At 45.2% G+C, this 18,339-nt stretch overlaps 1 protein-coding gene and 1 long non-coding RNA gene across 6 annotated transcripts in view; one reads left to right on the forward strand and one right to left on the reverse strand.

Moving 5' to 3' along the window:
• Positions 1 to 2,847: 2,847 nt before the first annotated feature.
• On the reverse strand, positions 2,848 to 16,613 carry LOC135578586 (uncharacterized). Of its 2 annotated transcripts, XR_010470392.1 has the most exons (4): positions 16,484 to 16,613; positions 8,647 to 8,847; positions 6,468 to 7,147; positions 2,848 to 2,975 (listed from the first exon to the last, which is right to left on the reverse strand). It is a non-coding gene; the product is annotated as an uncharacterized LOC135578586 (long non-coding RNA). The 2 variants fall into 2 exon arrangements; XR_010470391.1 differs by having other exon boundaries at positions 2,848 to 7,147.
• The window catches only part of RIPOR2 (RHO family interacting cell polarization regulator 2), a 74,985-nt gene continuing 66,956 nt past the window's right edge, over positions 10,311 to 18,339 (forward strand). The window contains exon 1 of one of the 4 annotated variants that reach the window (XM_065052985.1): positions 10,311 to 10,746. In XM_065052985.1, coding sequence (XP_064909057.1) covers positions 10,686 to 10,746 — 61 coding nt within the window. In that variant the 5' untranslated portion in view covers positions 10,311 to 10,685. The remainder of the gene's footprint in view (positions 10,747 to 18,339) is intronic. The other 3 variants (XM_065052986.1, XM_021291381.2, XM_013367919.3) reach the window with 3 other exon arrangements.

Raw genomic sequence — 18,339 nt, forward strand, 5'->3', positions numbered from 1 at the left:
CCCTTCCAACTCAGGACATTCTGTGACTCTATGGTTCTGTGAGGACTGGGTGGGCTGCATGAAGTCAAATTGAGATCAAATATACTCTTTTTTTCCCCCTCGCTCTTAAAACTTTTTCACAGACTGTAGCACTCTCTGTGCAGAGAGCATGAAGTAGGACATGACAGTGTGCCTTCCATAATAGCTGTTTTGTTGCCCACTGTAAGTCAGTAGGTTGTTATCATCAATTTCTTGTCCCTCTGCAATAGCAAAGCCTGTACCGAGGCTGTTACAACAACCACAGCACCGTTCCGTACTAGAACAAGGAGTCTGCCCTCAGGGGTATGCTAACTTGTTTCTGATTTTCCTTTTGGCCAGCTTGATTTATTTTCTATCAGCCATTAATATTATTTCTGAACTGCCTGTTGCATGAGATACTAAAGCCCATTAACACTTGTACTTCAGACAGAAACATTTTTTATTTACTTTGAGAAACTAACTCCATGGTTGACTGCTTTTTAAGAGAGTCTCTCACTAGCTTCAATATGTGTGTGAGGGGTGGTTTCTAAAGTAGAGTTAAGTTTGCTAGAAAAAGAAAATTCAGGAGATGCAAACAGGAACAAAGTAATAGCATGGAGTGCCACATTTTGCTGGAACTCTTGCTGCTATTTTTATTCTTCTGTGTTGTACAGCTCTCTCTGAAGTAGCTCTTTCAGCAAACAAGGCCAGGATGAAAGACAGGCTGATTAACAAAATCAAGGCTGCTGAAGAAACACTGATGCAGTGGGTGGTGATTTTTTCCCTGAGCCAGCTAAGTATTAGTGCAGCAATGCAACAGGAGGGAACCTGTCGTTTACAGTCAGTGGAAGGCTTTAAGTACATTTTACAAGTGAAATTTGTCAGGATACCATGGTCAACAGAAGACAGTTTGTGCAGATGCTGATCCACCATCTGAAGGTGGGAAAACTGTTCTTCGTTTCCCATCTTAAACTATCATACATTTGTAAGGTGAAGAATTGCAGATACATGTAAATGTTTGCAGGGATTTCCTCATCTTAAAATACTCTACAAATATTATCATTGCTTGTCCACTCAGCTGCCAGAACTTCTTCCTGGAAGATATGACTGCGGCTCTTCACTTCTTTCTTTTGATGGCCCCCCAATCCACGTCCTTTCTTTTGACCCTCTGTGCTTTGCATGGGAGGGAGAAGTGTTACTCTTCAGTTTAAAGCTACCATAAAACACAAATGCCAAACTCATCTGCTGTGGCCATTACACTGTTTCTGAGCTGCTAATCACTTCAACAAATTGCAAAAAGTGAGGCACCGTGCTAAAAAAATAATAATAATTAAAAAAAACCCTCATCTTTTCTGCCCTACTTTGTAGGAGCGAAAATGAAGCAGTCTCTCCAGGAGAGCTATTACCATCCCTGTGCACATCCAGCACCCACACATGCCCTGTGCTGCTTGCTCAAGGAGGAAGGCAAGCAGGGCGGGGATCCCTTGCGGTGAGATTTCCTTTACCACAGGTTCCGTTCTCAGCTATGCTTTTATTCTAGGGCTTCGGGAAAAAAAAGAAAACAAAGAAAAAAAAGGAGAAGTAAATCCTGCTGTTGCAACTATTCGGAGAACTCAATCCCAGAATGGCACCGATGTACCAAGACTTTGCAAATACAAAGCTGGGATAGTTTTCAGAAAAAGTTCTCGTAAAGTTGCCTGAAAGCCAGAACAGAATAGGCTCATCTCAACTTTCCTTAACGAAATAGCTCTCCTCTGCTGTCACATGCAAAAAAAGAAATATAAGAGAGCTCTTCTGTCCTTTGGAGCCAAATGTTGGCTTGTTTCTTCTCAAACCAAGATGCTCCAGTTTTAATACAACCCCAACTCTAATGGTGCCATGGTGACCTGCAGAGTATGGGTTGGAACAAGCGACTGGGGAAGGATCAAAATCTTGAGTGTCAGCGTTGCCACTAAGTTTGGGTTTAAATGTTCAGATTCTCTGGGACCTGAGTCTCCCTACCAGGCCTGAGTGACACATGGCCTGGGAGAGAGCACCCAGGTCAGGGCCAGTATTGGCAAAAGTTTCACAGAAACCAGACTGGGCTTGAAACCAAACTACTTCACAGGTATCTCTGGATTGTGGTGTTGCTGGTGTCACACCGGCTTTGCAGCTACCCGTGTGAGCTAGACTGAAGTGATCCCTTCCTACAAAACACAGGACATTCAAGGTCTTGGGCTGTTCCAGCTCTTGCAAATATGGAGTCTGGCAGAGAAAACCCTGCCAGAGAGGACCTGTGGTGTTTGAACCTTCTCTGTAACACAATTTGGAAGCAAAGGCATGGACTGAATTCCATACTTCTGCCTGGAACATTATTTGCATCAGCAATTCTTTATGTCCACCAGCCCCTGCTAAGTGGTGCTCTGCAAGAGAGCTGCAGAATCATGTTAATCTGTAATTTATAGCCTTTTAGGGACTTCTGAAAAGAATGCATTGTGGGTGAAGGGGAAATGCTGGTGATGGAAGCAGCTAAATCAAGGCTGCCTTAGAGAAATGCACGCATGCTCCTTCTGCAGCTGCCCCAGGCAGGGTCTGAGCCATCTCACAACTGAAGCTGCCGTTCTTAGAATATGAGAGAATGTCTTCAAAAATTCCTTTGGCAGAAAAAAAACCCACATTGTCTTGCAAAATTCCTAGGGTCGGTACTGTGAAGAACCATCTCACAGCAGCAGAATGAATGCTATGCTGGTTGGAGCTGGAAGAAGCAGAGAAGACTAGGGAGAAGGCCAACTCCTGAACTCCTTCCAGCAGCTGGAGAAACTGGAAACACGGTGTACACAATGAAGAGCAGTAAAGGCCCCAGAACTGAATAGTCTGCAAGCAGAATTTATTTAATGTGAAGGAGAGGCATTCATCTACAGGTACCATTTGTTTGACAGTATGACCAGAGAATCTAAAATAAATGACCCAGGGCTTTCACTCCATTTCTCACAGTCGACCTAAAGGGAAAGAACATATTATGGACATATTACTGAAATAATGCTGTGAATCAGCTGGCAATATACTTTGCCTGGGATGGAAAATTGTTCAGACAGCTGAACAATAAGTTTCTTCCCTGTATTTCCTCCAACACCCAAGAAAATTACTATTGGGGAAAAAACGTTTGATTAACAAATGCTATGGTAGAGAAAATTGGGAAGGTCTTGTGGCTTGGGAACAAGCATTTGATTATAGTATAGACCTGTTTGATCAATTTTAGAATTTGTTCAAGTTGGTAAAGAGATTGTATAATTGATGTGTAATCCTTAGTAAAACATAACGTTTTGATGCTTAGCAGGATTTAGCATATTTGTTGGTTATGCTGGGAGTAGCATCAGGTAGTTTACATGTTATTATGATATGCAGACAGCTTCTCTTTCACAATTTGTGTAAACAATCTGAAATAATTCTGAGAGAAATCCCTGGGATTTAATCATCAAATGATGAAAAACCTGCCGTCTCCACCGTTGACAATGACCTCACTGGATCACAGAGGAATAGGTGTGAAAATAACTAGGAAGAAAGAATGAAGGCAAAAGCAAACAAACATGAAGATTTCTTACAGAAGGAAAAAGATGGTAGGGACACTTAAATTTGCTGAAACAGCAAAAATATTTCTGTCCCAGCCAAGAGCCACTGGAATGTGCTGGACCCCTCAAGCAGTGAGACAACTCAGCACCCAGCTAAGTGTCCCTGAGAAATAAATCCAACAAGTAGAAATCCAGCATTACTCAATAGCTGCTCTAGTTAAATAGCATTGAGCCTAACCTCAAGAGATCCCCTACTCCTACTGCCCTTCCCTAAGGCAGAATCAACTATTCTTACACTATTCCCAATAGCTACTTGGTCTACTCTGTTCTTCAAAAGCTTCACGAATGCTTTGTAAGTTAAAGCAGCACTCTGATTCACTCAGCACTGACTCACCCAAGTACTTGCTTTTGCTGCTTGACAGTCTTGACTCTTGGAAAGTTGTGTTTTTTTTTTTCTAACTTGCTTTTTCCTAGTTTCTGCTAGCTTGCTACTTAATTTCCCTCCTCCGTTCTGCAGCCTATGTGCATGGCTCCTCATGCACCACAGAGGTGGAGAGGAGGGCTTGCGAACTGCTCTTATCTCCTGTGTTCATCTTGTATCTCTCAAATGAAGTGGTTCCAGTTCCTCCTATCTTTTCCTTAATTTTCTGTTTTCTGACCCTCTGAGCAGTCTGGTTGTTCCTTGCAGGACTGTCACCAAAAGGTTTCTATCCTCTGACATGCTTGAAAGCCATGTCCTGCCTTGGCAGAGGCTTGCTAACCCCCACCACTGTGAGAGAATTACCTTGTGTCTCTGCATTTGATTAAATCTGATGACATGTTGTCTGCTATTTCCAGGTGTCATTGCTAACTCATGTTTCACTGCCTCCAGCCTCTTTTCGGAAAAAAGTGGAACTTAACCAGTCATCCCTCAGCCTGCATTTATGAGGTTGATCATTCTTGCTGGAGCAGAGTCCTTCACAGCTCACTCTCTTGAACTGGATTTAATTTTTTCCGCACCACTTCTCCAGTTTGTCAATATTAGCTTGAATTGTGGTTCTGTCCTCCAGTGCATGTACGTTCCTGGGAAGTCCGGTGTGTGCAAATGTAACGAGTGTGATCATATCCATCTAGGATATTAAAAGATATATTGAATAATACCATATTTGAGGACGAGCTCTGTAAAATCACACTTTACCATGTTCTTCTGATAATGGACACCTGGGAACTACTTGCTGAGTACAATTTTGCGGATTATATTAATTCTGCACAAGTTTCATTTGGGCTGGTTTGCTTTCCCGCTTTGAACTGAAATAGTATTTTGCTATGATAAAGTTATGATTTACTTTCATAGGCCAAATGATACTGGAATGAAAAAAAGGGGTAAGAGAGCAGAAGAAGAAAGCCAAAGTCAACTTTGATGGGCCTCTTGGGATGCACTAGATGTTGTGGATTGCAGTGACAAGCCTGAATGGACAAACATACAACTCACCTCCACGACATGTGATGGATCCACTGCACACAACATGGCGAGGAGTGTGAAGGGAGACAGTAGGGCACCAACATGTGTGTCATGTTTCCTGCTCACTGCAATGTGCGTGTCCACTGGGGCATTGAGAACAAGGCTGTCTGCAGACCTCCCAAAGTCCCCAAACCAAGGTGTCCAAGATGGACATGGGCTAGAGAAGCCAGCCTGTGGTTCTTCAGCTACCATGACTTTTGCACAGCTCAAGTGCATTGAGCTACATCCCAAACTGGGACCATAACCTGCCTGGCACAAGAGATCAGTTTTCCCAGAGGCCAGCTCATACACCCAGCTTGTCTCCATTGTCTAACGCAGTATGGGTGTCCTCAGGAAGCACTGTCCTCTCCTCTGGGTGAATGGTTCCTGGATCCTGCCCTTTTTCCACCTCTCCAAAATACATTGTGTGAATTTCATAGCCTCACAAAGATTTGTGCATAGGGCTCCTAAGGTTTGTGAAGCTCTGTGGAGTGGGTCATATCTTCTACCATCCTGGCCTGCTGATTCTCCTCCTGCACAGTAAGAGGGAGAATTCCTCCCATGTTTTCTACAAAACTGAATATCATTATGAGCCTTGTTTTGCTGGGAGGGGGAGGTGGACGGGGAAGTACTAAATGTTTCACGAGTTTGGCAAAGAAAAAAATCATACTAAGCTCAGTCAGTCACTGACACAGACTGTCTAAACATAATCTAGGTCCCTGAAGACCCTGTGCCTTGTAAATGAGTTAACAATTATACAAGTTATTGTAACTCCATCCTTCAGGTTTCTAAGGAGAATGTTTACTCGGAGAACTGAAACTGCAGCAATATCCAGAGCAAAACTTTTACAAGTACTCTAAATCCACATGAACACTATCTTTCCCAAACTGCCCAGTAACTGGTGTCAACCACCTTTTCCTATGTCCTCCTTCATACTGTCTCTAAGGGTCAATTGCCCTTCCTTCACCAGCTTTTTTCTCCTTGTTCCCCATGTAGGTTGTCCCCTGCAATGCAATCTTCACCCACCCAATAGCCTCAGAACAAAGTAAAGGACTAACTAAGCCTTTGCGACACAACTTACTGTATGTTGGGAATCCTCCATGCACTGGAGCAGGAGGAGATGTGAATAGGGCAGAAGTTGTTTAATACACCTCCCTTCTGCACCAGCATAGCTGGGCTTAAAAGGGCTGACTCGTATCTCCCGCTGCTTGTGGGAATGTTGGTAATTTAAGGCAGGAATGAATTAAAACAACCCCATCCAACACTGCTAAATGGCACAATTATTTACACTTTTCATTAAGAATGTCTTGGCTTTTAGTCCTGTATCTGAAGATAAAACGTCAGAACATTTGTTTTTTTCTCTTGGGTCCGAAATTTTAATAAAGTTACAAGGGAAGAAGAATAAGGCTGGGATGATTTAAAGGAGCTGTTCTAAAACCTACCTCCTCTTGCTTGATCCGCCCTTGTTTTTGACATTTCCCTGGTCTCCCCCGCTTTTGGTTGACAGGTTCTTAGAGGATGGGTGTTGGCTTTTTCTGAGAGCAGCATCAGATGTGGTTTCATGAAAAACACGCACGTGAGAACTTTGCAGTGACTGCAAACTTTTTTTTTCTGTGTATGTGAAGTGAGGCTTCATTAGCCAGCAATTGAAAAGTGACCATGCTTTGCAAAAAGAATGAGATAAAAGTACTGCTTATGGAGACAGGGAGGCAGAAAAAAACACTGAGAGGCTACAAAATAAAGCAGGGAAGCCACTTTGTTAGTTTGGATGACTGAGGACAGCAAACAGCAAAGACATGAGCATGCAAACTGGCAGGCCAAAATTATGCTGCCCTGAAAGCAAAAATGGAGCAGGGAGAAGCGGGGCCAAGGCATCTGTGCAAGGTGGGCTGGTTTTGCACCACGATCCTCTGGGGGACAGGTTTCTGGAAGAACATCACATGCTGTGAGCGATGCAGGTGAGGCTGCCGTCAAGGGACGATGTGGCAAGCGGGAACGAATCAAAGCGACTCCTCTTTGTGCATCTGCAGCGGAGGCTGAGTCATTACCATTCATCACCAGCACGGCTGGTGTGTTCATTCTGGTGACAGTTGTTTTCGGGAGAGACGACAGCTTTTGATGCCTTTTAATTCCCGAAAATAAAAGAAAAAAGGGCTGTCAAGGTGACAGGCATCCGGAGAAGCTGACTGAAAACAGTGGGTAAGGAAATAACTTTAAGTTACAGGGAAATGCAACACAAAAGGGAGCTGCCACGATAACCAGGACAGCATGGCTTGCTCCTTCGTATTTCTGAAAGAAGCAGTAAATGGCTAAAACTTCCCATGCTTAATTTACAAATGAGCTCCAATTGCAGGACAACACAGGAAAGCTGGCACTGCTGTTGTGGGGTATTTTCTCTGGGTTTCTTCCTGCTAGGCTGTCTGCCTGTTTAGAGTCATTCACATGTGTGTGTAGCATTGCTCATCTTCCTAATTCTTTGAATCAAGCCCCAAAAAACTCCTCAGCATAAATAGCGAAGCCTCTTGTGGCCCATGCTGGTCCTCAGAAGCTGATGTGCTTCACAGGTCCCCGGGGCAGTTTAACCATTGTCTTTAAAGGGGTTCAAGATTTCTCCCATCCACCTCCTGCTGTTTCCAGGAAACCATAGGGCAGTGGCTGCCCCTTGCAGGCAGCAGCTCTTGCCGGGAAGTTTTAAAGCAAGGTACACCCTGTGACTGCCTTTCCTTCAGCACTTCTGCTTTCCCTCACCCCCAGCAATGTTCTCACGTGTTGTCCCCCGCCAGGCTCTGCAAGCTCAGCAGTTTCCAGCTCTGACCCTGGAAGGCATAACCCAGGTAGGTGCTGTCCCCCAGCACTGGCCTCCCCTCCTTCCACATCAATGCTTTTCCTCTGCAGCTTTCACATCTCCATCTTGTCCTTTGTCTTCTCACACCTCTCTCTTTTTTCTTACTGATTCCCTTTTCTGCTCTGTTTCCCCTCATCATCCCAAAGTGGAGTTTCTCTATTTGTACCACTGTCTTCATCTACTCACTACCATGGCAGGAGGCCTTGCTGAGGCAGAGAGACTGTCCTGTTGCGTGTAATAAAACGCAGCTACCACCTAATCAGAGATGGTCCTTGCCTGAAGAAATCACTTGAAATAAGCAGGGCAGGAAAAACGTTGAGAGGAGAAGTGATTTCCCCAAGCCTGTCCAGCAGGGCCAGAAACGAGTCCTCTCTCTTACCCATTGCGTAGGAGTTGGGCCAAGCTGTTGTCTTTCCTCTGGAAGGACTTAAACAAGTGTGATTCTAAAGCAAAGCACAAGAGGAGCCTCCTAGGAACAGAGTTCCTCAAGAAGGCTTGGTGTTGCTGCAGAGGAACAACCAGTCAGTCAAGCCACACCACCCTACCAAAACCCAGTCCTAGAAGCCTCTGGGCTTTGGCCACATCCCCCTAGGAAAACACAGCTTTCTGCACCTGGAAAGGCAGCATCCATCAGGTTGCACAACTGAGACACCCAATGTGATAGTGAGGGAGAAGCATAAACTCTGCAGGATGCAGAATCACTTTCCAGGGACCAGGAGACACCTTACGCTGTGCCCAGGGGAAGGTTGTACTTGAGCTGGGAACAGTATTCTCACCTTTCTACGATGACCAAATTGCTGCCGCAGGATTTGCTACAGGAGCTAATGAACATGGCTCTAAGGTCTGGGTGGGCGTTAGGTTAGATGGACCTGTCCAGTCTTCTGTCTTGTCTTCTCCATCCAAATTTGTTCAAGTTGTGCACCGCCTAGAAGACCAGTTGTCTCCATTTTCAGCCCTGCAGAAACCCACTGGTAGAGCTTTAAAAAAAAAAAAAAAAAAAAAAAAGCCCTGATAATTAGAGATGAGCTCATTTTATCTGCTTGTGACTCATTTGCCAGAAGCTGTAGCAAACATGACTGCTGTGCTAGGAGTCTCGCTTCCAAGGGTGTGGCGACACATGCAATTACTAGACTGAGTAATCAAAACTTGGTACAGGTTTACTGTCATTACACCCTAACTTCTGATAGCAGAGATGTGAGGGACTACTGGTGTTAGGCCCACACCTGTACGCGCACACACATGCATACGAATGTCCATGAGTGGTCCAATGAAGTTCAGCAGAACTATGCAAGCCTCAGACACTATCTGACACCCAAATGTATTTTTGTGCAAGTTTAGAGTAAGTTAGTTGGTAGGCAAGGTCCTTTCATAAACTGAGAGACTTGGCAGGAAGGAGTCAACTTGCTTTATAAAGTTTGGGAAACACAGCAGCTGAATGGGCCAGTGTGATGCAGAATTAGCAGTGACAAAGATACTCAAATAATATGCCTATTATCAACAGACAGCAAGTTTTACTTTGATGTTCTATTGTTCACCTGATCATCAGGAAGGTCGTTATGTTTAGTAACGCACCAAAGATGGTGACTTGGGAAAACATAAGTGCAAAAAAATTAAGTCCCTGCTAGTGCATCTGCCCCTGAGAGAAGTGGTGTCACAGTATCACAGTATCACAGTATGTTTGGGATTGGAAGGGACCTCAAAAGAACATCCAGTCCAATCCCCCTGCTGGAGCAGGAACGCCTAGGTGAGGTCGCACAGGAACATGTCCAGGCGGGTTTTGAATGTCTCCAGAGAAGGAGACTCCACAACCTCCCTGGGCAGCCTGTTCCAGTGCTCTGGCACCCTCACTGAGAAGAAGTTTTTTCTCAAATTTAAGTGAAACCTCTTGTGTTCCAGCTTGATCCCATTACCTCTTGTCCTATCATTGTTTGCCACCGAGAAGGGCCTGGCTCCATCCTTGTGGCACTCACCCTTTATATATTTATAAACATTAATAAGGTCACCCCTCAGTCTCCTCTTCTCCAAACTAAAGAGATCCAGCTCCCTCAGCCTTTCTTCATAAGGGAGATGCTCCACTCCCTTAATCATCTTTGTTGCCCTATGCTGGACCCTCTCCAGCAGTTCCCTGTCCTTCTTGAACTGAGGGGCCCAGAACTGGACACAATATTCTAGACGGGGTCTCACCAGGCGGAGTAGAGGGGAAGGAGGACCTCTCTTGATCTACTAACCATGGCTTTCCACGTATGGCTTTCCAGTTTACCTGCATGGCCATGGTCGTAGTTCACAACAGTGTACATGAGAACGTGCTGTCACTGCCGTCATGCTAAATAAAAAATAAACTCCCTTGAACACATGGCACTGAGAGAGCTGGGGCCAGGGGGAAGGTCAAACTGTCCCTGGGCTGAATGCAAGACACGCTGCAGAGTTGTTTCCCTGCTCTACCTCTGCCACAAGAAAGGATACACATTCATATGCAAAACCCTTTACATCCTGGCCTGAAAGGGCTGCTGCTATGCAGCGGCATTTGCAGCAACAGGGCAGGGTGCATTTTGAGCCTGTCCTGCCTGCCTCTGCTCTCAAAATCAACTTCTCTCTCAGCAGTGGAGACACCCCACCTCTAAACTCATCTCAAAGGCTGCCTGTAAAAACAAGAAGCGTTATTCATATGAATGAGACTATTTTCGCAAGTGCAGATGCGGAAGCTGTTGCCACCAAAATGTTGAGGAAACTGGTGAAAGGAAATAGTCGAGTGGTAGCATAGGAACCGGTTCAAGCACTTGGCTCTGGCTGCTCCCCGAGCTGTGTCCTCACCACGATGCAGCACACCCAAGACGATCCGACTGGACCTGGAGAAGAAGATGATGCCTTTGGGGAAGGTAAAGTCATCTTTTATTACACTAACCCTTCTACTCAGACTAGAGACCGGTTTCTCGCTTGGGTGGTATTTCTTGGGTAAATCTGAAATTGTCTATGGGCTCCAAGGTCATAGGGTGACCAGAGTCTCTTTTTCTCCTAAGAGAATGGAGAACAAAAGCACCCTGTATGCAATAAAAGTAACTTTCACACTGGTTCAGCAGCTTGCTTCCTCAGCAAGGAGGTTACTGAAGAAGAAAAAAGCTGGGGAGACACCAAATGTGTTTTCTACAGTGGCTGCACTATGCAAAGTAGCATGTCGGGCATTCAACACCACAGGTGCAGCTGTCGTTAAAGTAGTAGGGGCTCTTTACAGGGGCTAAAGGCTACTTGCTACTTAAATTAACTGAGCAAAATTAGCCTCCTTCTCTCCGAGTGCCACAACCCAGCCAATGCCACAGTTTCTTATCCCTAAAACTGCTTCTGCCAGAGGTCTTTTCCTCACCACTTGCATCTTGTGCTGCTGTTTACATGTGTATCAAGTGCTACCAGGTCAAAATAGATAAGAGGACACAGAGGAGAAGAAAGAATCTGGCCCATGGTGTCTAATTTCTGCCTCTGCTGGCTGCTCCCCTTTGCACTTGAACGGGGGCCGGGCAGAGAACTTGCTCATGCAAATCTTCTCCCGGCCCCCAGCCCTTCACAGTTTCCAAGGGAGGTGAAGGCACAAAGAGCTGCCTGGATCCTCTCCAAAGACTGTGAACCTTTAAACTCACTTTGAGCACAGCTTCAGCAAACCTCATTTAAACAAAGCTCAGCTGCGGTTGGTAGGGAAAACTTAGTAGTGAATAGTGCCAAATCAAGATATCTGAGCCTCAGTGAAAGGCATCAGCACAGAAAAGAGAGCAGTTTCAGTGAAGTACTGTCTGTATTCAAAATTTCTCACGTATATATGCTCCCAGCCCTCACCCTGTGTCCCAGTTTGGGCTCAGAAGCGCAATGGATTTGCAAAAAGGAGGGATCAGAGCATTTGCATTGAGGAAAAAATCCTGATAGTCCAAGGAAGACCTGATGCCACTGGGCAAATCACCTGGCACTGAAAGTACCCTGTTGCATTCCGTGCATCCTGCCCTCACGCAGGTGAATGCTGTTTCTCAGGATAACTGACTTGATAAGGACATTTTTGAGTGCTCTGAAGAGCCAGTGGGCTTTAGGCTTCCTTGCTGTTTCTGAAACTGCTAGCCTATGATCTTAGTCAGAAACATAGGAAGGAAGGTGAGGAATGCATGCAGGTTATTCGACATTTATATTGCGTTATGTGTAGGGAAAGATACTGTGCTTAAGAAATCCTTTCCAGGCTCTCAGCTAACTTGTTTCTGGCAGGGCTGATTCAGCAACAGCTATAGGAGGCTGGCTTTTCAAAGGCAGGAACATTTTTGAAACCTCTCCGTGACCTTGCTTGGAGCAGGAGGTTGGACTAGATGACCTCCTGAGGTCCCTTCCCACCTGAGTTATCCTATGAGCTCAAGAGTCGGTGACAGCCTCTTCAATTTGCCTGCATGTAACTGGGATCAAATCTACCGCAGCTGCTCTTTGGGCCACAGGGTCTGTTGGCTCCAAAACCTGCCACATGGAAAGCCCAAACAACACAGGCGCAGTGCTAGTTCCCCTTCAGCCCCCTCTCCTCTCCCTTGAATGGGTTAGCAGGGGAACATTCGCTTTTTGGCTGCTATTTCTGGAGCTCCGTTGACCCTGGACAACCCAGTGCGATCCCTGGGGCTGGATGAGATCCGAGTGGGGAGGAGCTGTGCCTGTTTTGGTCACAGGGCAGCCCCCACCCCGCTCATGCTGCAGAGACCCAGGTGCCGGCCAAAACTTAGCTGTAGATTTTTGGGACAGATGGAGGCGCTTGCCAGGAGCTGAACTCCAACTCCCAGCTCAGTGCAGACCACAGCTCTCAGAGTGTGGGCTTCTTGTTTTATTTTCCACATCCCGTTTGATTTGGAAAGCGGTGATGGCAAATCTCCCAATCCACCTTTTAAACTTCTCCTGATGGATAGCTACTGTCACAGTTAAGGATAGCTACATCTTAGTTCTTTTAGTGTTGATTTGTCTAGTTTTTTTGAGTTTGATACCCTCTTGTCCAGGAGAGCAAAGAACTCACTATTGCTTATATATGTATATCTATCTCATATAATTATCCACAGACTGTGTTCAAACCTCTCTTACCCTTTGCCAAGTGGACTGTTATCTCTTAATGTTTCTTCATAAGATGGAAGTTTCAATCTTTTAAGCATTTTCATCATTCTTGGAACAACCCCCTGGAGATGTGGACACCAGCATGGAGCCCACCTCTTCAAAACTGTTACACCAGGGACAAATCCAAACATTACATGATCTGTTCTCTCATGCTTTATAAATATATATGTCAGGATCAGTTTGGGGAACAGCTGATATGTACAAGGACTGCTTGAGGCCTTTTGAATCCCAGCATCACATGAGGATCTTCTCTTAATCAAATTTTACTCTATAATCTTCAAGTCTTTCAGCATTAAAATTTCTCGGGACAGGGTCAACACTATCCTGTCATTATGGCTTATCTTCTTTGCTCCCAGCTAAGCCCACACTAAACCAGATGGATCAGCTCACTTTCTCAAGCAGCCTGTTCTCAGAGTGATTTACCACTTCCCAAGACTTTGTGCTGTCTGCATGCTCAGTCAGTCACTGTTTGAAGTTTACTTTCAGGTCACTGATGTAAAAAGAGTTAAATCCCAAAGGAACAGAACCAATCTGTGCAGGTCTTTGCTAGAAACTGGCATGCTTGATGATTCCTCAGCTGGGTTACATCTGTCATTTGGACTTGATTTGGAACCGTACAGCATGTCCCAAATTGATCTCCTCTTTTTCAGGCTTCTTGGTCTAGATCTCCTGCAGTACCAGGTCTCATTTCTTACAAAAGTCCAAGTACACTATCAGTACAATTATTTTCTATAAAACCCTAATGAGTGACACTGATTGTATTCCATCTCCCTTAATTTTGCTTATATGACTCCTAGATCAGCTGTTCCATAACGAGGCAGGACTACTGCCAGGCTACTGCATCATTAGTGACACAACATTAACTTATAGCTCTCTGGAAATCCTCTGGTGTTTTAAGTTTTTCAAAAAAGTAACAAAGAGGTCCTTAGATAGCTGTTTTCAAAGCTATACTTTAAAATCCTCCTTTGGAAAAGACAAAGGGGAAAATATTTTCCCATTGATGTAGGCCATAAGCTGGCACTGATGCTTTCCCACAGGCAAAAAAACCCCTTTCACTTAAAATTTCTGTATTTTCTGCAACATCACTGATACTTCCAGCATTTTTATCTATGTATGCTACAATAGCAATGTTTTCCCTATCGTACATTGAAATTCCAAGTCACAGAGATGGGTGTGACATAGTATACTACGCATATCTTCACAAAAAATCGGGCTGGCTCTTGCTATAACTATTAGAAACTTGAAAACGCTCACCTTCAAAGAAAATCTGTCAGCTAATTTTCCTGTTTTCTAGTAACAACCCTGCCCTTACACTGTGCTATCTCCTTCAAAGGATCTGTGGAGACTTTGCGAATTACCATCCTTAGGTTTGGTGAAGCACAACTCCCTCTCCTCTGCCGTGTGGCCACAGTTTCACAGGGCACAGATGTAGTACACAAAAGTTTCAAGAAGGAACTATTTTAGCCTCTTGAATGTACAGCCAGTGATATGTTTTGTTTCTTTTATGGCCTTCCTCCGTTAATTGAAGGCAAGTGACTTCACTTAGTCTTACATATGGTCAAAACACCTACTGTGGGGAAAATGCTTTTTAATTTTTAGTGACTTTAAGTGCCTGAGATTCCAAAGTGATATTTCATTAAAAAGAAATCACTTCCACTAGCACAAGCATTCTCCTCATCACTGCAGCCAAACAGGCATGGGTGTTCCTTGGGTCTTTCTGAACTGAGGAGCCAGGAAGGCTCCTGCAGCTCCCAGGCCCAGGAAGTGAGGAAGATTTGGGCATGAGTCAGCTCTCTTGGCAGACAGACCCTGGTTTCCCCTGGGAGGAGAGCTGGTCTCGCACATGGAGTCACGGTGCCACCACTTCAGCACAGCTTGAGACCAGGGCTGGGGGCTTGGCACAGCAGGAGCTCCTGGATTGATGCAGACACATCCATGCACAGGGTTTGCAAGCATTCAGCAAGCGCAGCAAGCATATGGATCCATGCACTTTGTTAGCAGTGATCGACATATCTGAACGGGGAATGCACAGGAGAAATAGAAATTAGATCGTGATTTGTTGCAGATCTTTTCATACAGCTGTTCCACGCCAACCTCTCCTCACATCTGCACCTCCCGCCTCCTGTATGTGTCCTCTGGTTGTACTCACGTTAACCATGACCTGCCTTCTCAGGCCAGAGCTGACACAAAATCCCATCTGTGTTTCCAAAGTATAGGGGAAAAAAAGCACAGCTGTCTTTCCTAACATTCAGTAAATGCGTGCTCCAGTTCAGTAGACCAGAGCCCCACTTCAGATGGTGCACTGCATGATGTTAGAGTCCCAAGTCCCTTTCCTCGCCCAGGACTGACATGCTGCTCGACACACAGACACAAACCATCACTGCCACCCATCAAGACTCCCAGCAGAACTGTAATTGCATTGAACTTCTAAGGTATGCTTCAAAAAATGTACCAGATGATTTTACATCCTTGTAAAGCCTTCCTGCCCTTTCTAAGAGAGAAAAGAGTTTTAGCTCTGGGGTTTGGGAGCAGCTTTGAGGCTTTGCTGAAAGGAAAGGTAGCTGCTGTTCATGGTTATAAGCATCGCCTGGTGTATTGTAACATCTCTGCTGATATTAGAGAGAAATGAGGATAAAGTCTTAGATGTTAACTTAGAGTTGAGACATGCTTTTTATTCAGCAACAATTCAGGTTAAGTTACCTTCCTCTTCCGCTAAAGCAATACAAGTCTCTATGCTTTCCTCAGGCATGCAGATGCAGTGACCTGTCTAAAAGTAAGGCAGGGACGTCAACGTCACAGGTTGCCTGTGACCCACTGGACCAGGCTTCTTTCCATGCTGTTGCTGGCTGCAGCAGCCACTAACCCAGCCCTGCTTTGGTGAGGGTCAGCTCAGGTATGTCCCCTCCTCACAGAACACATCAAACTGATGCACCTTTAGGCAAATTGTGTCTTCTAAGGATATTCATGTGTACATATCAGTACAGTATTCCAGCACACGTGTGCCTCAGAGAAATACAGAGATATCATTTGTCCTAAATTTTCACCCAAACCAGTTTTTGACAGGTCTCCATTTTCCAGCATACGAGTGCCTTATACCTGAGAAGGCTGTAGTAAAGATGAGCAGCCTCGCAACGTACTAAGCATAGGAGCTTCTCCTCCCTGACTGCTGAGAGACTGTGAGTCATTGTCCTGAAAACATTTACAGCTCCCACCAGCCCTACCTGTCCTTTGGGCTTATCTCACGTTCCTGGAGACAGAGAACACGTGTGCTGTCCTCACTGCAGCCCAAAGGAAGAGAAGGCCCATCACTTTATCACCAAGGCAACAGTGCCTGCTTCAAACAGATAGATTGCAGTAAGGGATATTTGGCCTATAAACTCAGATTGAAGCACCTTTCTCCAAGAGCGTGAGCAGTCTCACTCAGGGTGCAGGACAAGGACGGTGTGGAAAAGAGGGTGCACATTTTTGCCTATTCCTGTTTATGCTAAATGCTTTGCTCACCTGCTTCTCGCAGCTGCTGCTTCTTGGTTGTGGTCCATGGGCAGACACAGAGTTATGCAGGCGGGTGAGAGAGCTTTTTGTGGTTGAAGGAGGCAGTGACAGAACGCTGTCCCCACCCTGGGTGCCCCCGCATCGACCCACCCTCAGCGCTCCAGCCCCCTGGCCCTTCCAGCTGTCCTGGGCAGCTGGGGGGATATTTTTAACAGGGAAGTGCACTCCGTAGTTGAAGCAAAAACAATTGAGTCTATGAGGCCTGAAACTGAAGAGAAGATTGACATGAGAGACACTTTCTGCTTTGTTGTCTCCCTATTTTTTAATTAATTAAATCTTTTGATCTTTTCATAGTTTCTTTCTCCGTGTCTTGAAGGCAACATGTTTGGTTCGTATTTGTTGACAATATTTCTAGATCACTAATAATAACAGCAGCGAGGGGAAAAAACAGGTCAAATAAACAAGTGGCATTTAACCAGCCCTCAGAGAAAAGAGGAAGGTATGTACCAGCTAGAGAGAAACCACTGATTAGGTGTGCTCAGGCCACCTTCCGGGCTTTCAAAACAAGTGTCTCACCAAAGGCTGAAGCAAAACTGCCTTCCTTTGCACCCTTTTCTCCCTTCCCGTTTTTAGACAGTGTCTTTACAAAGCTCTGTAAAACACAACCTTTTTGTCATCCAGTCCCATCATTAAAGTCACAAAATAAATGTGGCTTGGCTAGCATGATCTGGTGTTGTAAACAACTTCACCCCTTTAACAATTTGAGGCACAGCTCAGCTGCCTCTGAAATGAGCTTCCGCCTGCCTGGATGCTAAAACCAAAGCCTTGTGGTTGCTGCACCGAGGGTGTGACAGTCACAAAACAACCGGCTCAGGAAGTTCAGAGTTAAAAGGCAAGGGGTGAAAACAGTCTGAGAACATGAATTATAGTGAGAGGGGAGAGTAGTCAAGCACTTGACAATGTCACAGGGGCACTAAAATGTTGATAGTGGGATGATTTCTCCATAGTAGGATTTTTCGTGCCAATTCAGCATCACTTAGGGGATGAGGATTGTTGTCAGGCCGCACAGAATTTTAAGCCACATTGTCTTGATCTGGCATCTAAGAGCAGGGAAATGGCTTGAAGAAGGGTCTCACTGTGGCTGCCACCCAAGCAGCCCTTCCTTGTTGCTGGAATTTGCAGCTCAATCTACAGGCTTTCTTCCAAGGGCTGGGGGGGAGGAGTGTGCATTTGCACACCCAAAAAAAGATTGGGTGGGGTGGGTGCAGGAAAACATTTATGCTGTGAAGAGCCACTAATATTCCTGTGTCTTTGGCAGCTGGATAACAGGTGAAGCAAAACCACTATGGAAATCCTGAGCACAATAGGCTTAATGCTGCATAACTTATGGGGACCGATGTTGGCTTACTCTGATTTAATTGTCTGAGAACTGGAAAGTTCAGAGACCCAGAGCTTGGATATGATGCCTAGAGTTGAAATAGTTGATAAAAGGATGGGAAAAACAACAACAACAACAAAAAGTGAGTTGTCAAGAAAGGAGGCAACAGAGAAAGAGTGAGACAATAAAGTGAGATTTTGGGGAAAGTCCCACTGCGATCCGGCCCCTGCCTCAACAAAGGGCAGGGGAAAAACACATTTGGGCTGCACCCAAACTGTGGCAGTTTGAATCACCTCTATTCCAACCTTCTCAAATATTTAGAGCCCTAACTCCTCAAGTTGGTTGTCTGAAGTTGCGCTTATAGTCAATAGTGAGCATGTGTGTGTCTGTGCGTGTGAGAAGGAGGGAAAACTGGGGATGGAAACAAGAAGCCCCTCTAGGTGCCAAATCAGAGCGTGGAAATGGAGATCCTTTCTTTAATTACCTG

Source organism: Columba livia, chromosome 2 (assembly GCF_036013475.1).
Source record: "Columba livia isolate bColLiv1 breed racing homer chromosome 2, bColLiv1.pat.W.v2, whole genome shotgun sequence".
NCBI lineage: Eukaryota > Metazoa > Chordata > Aves > Columbiformes > Columbidae > Columba > Columba livia.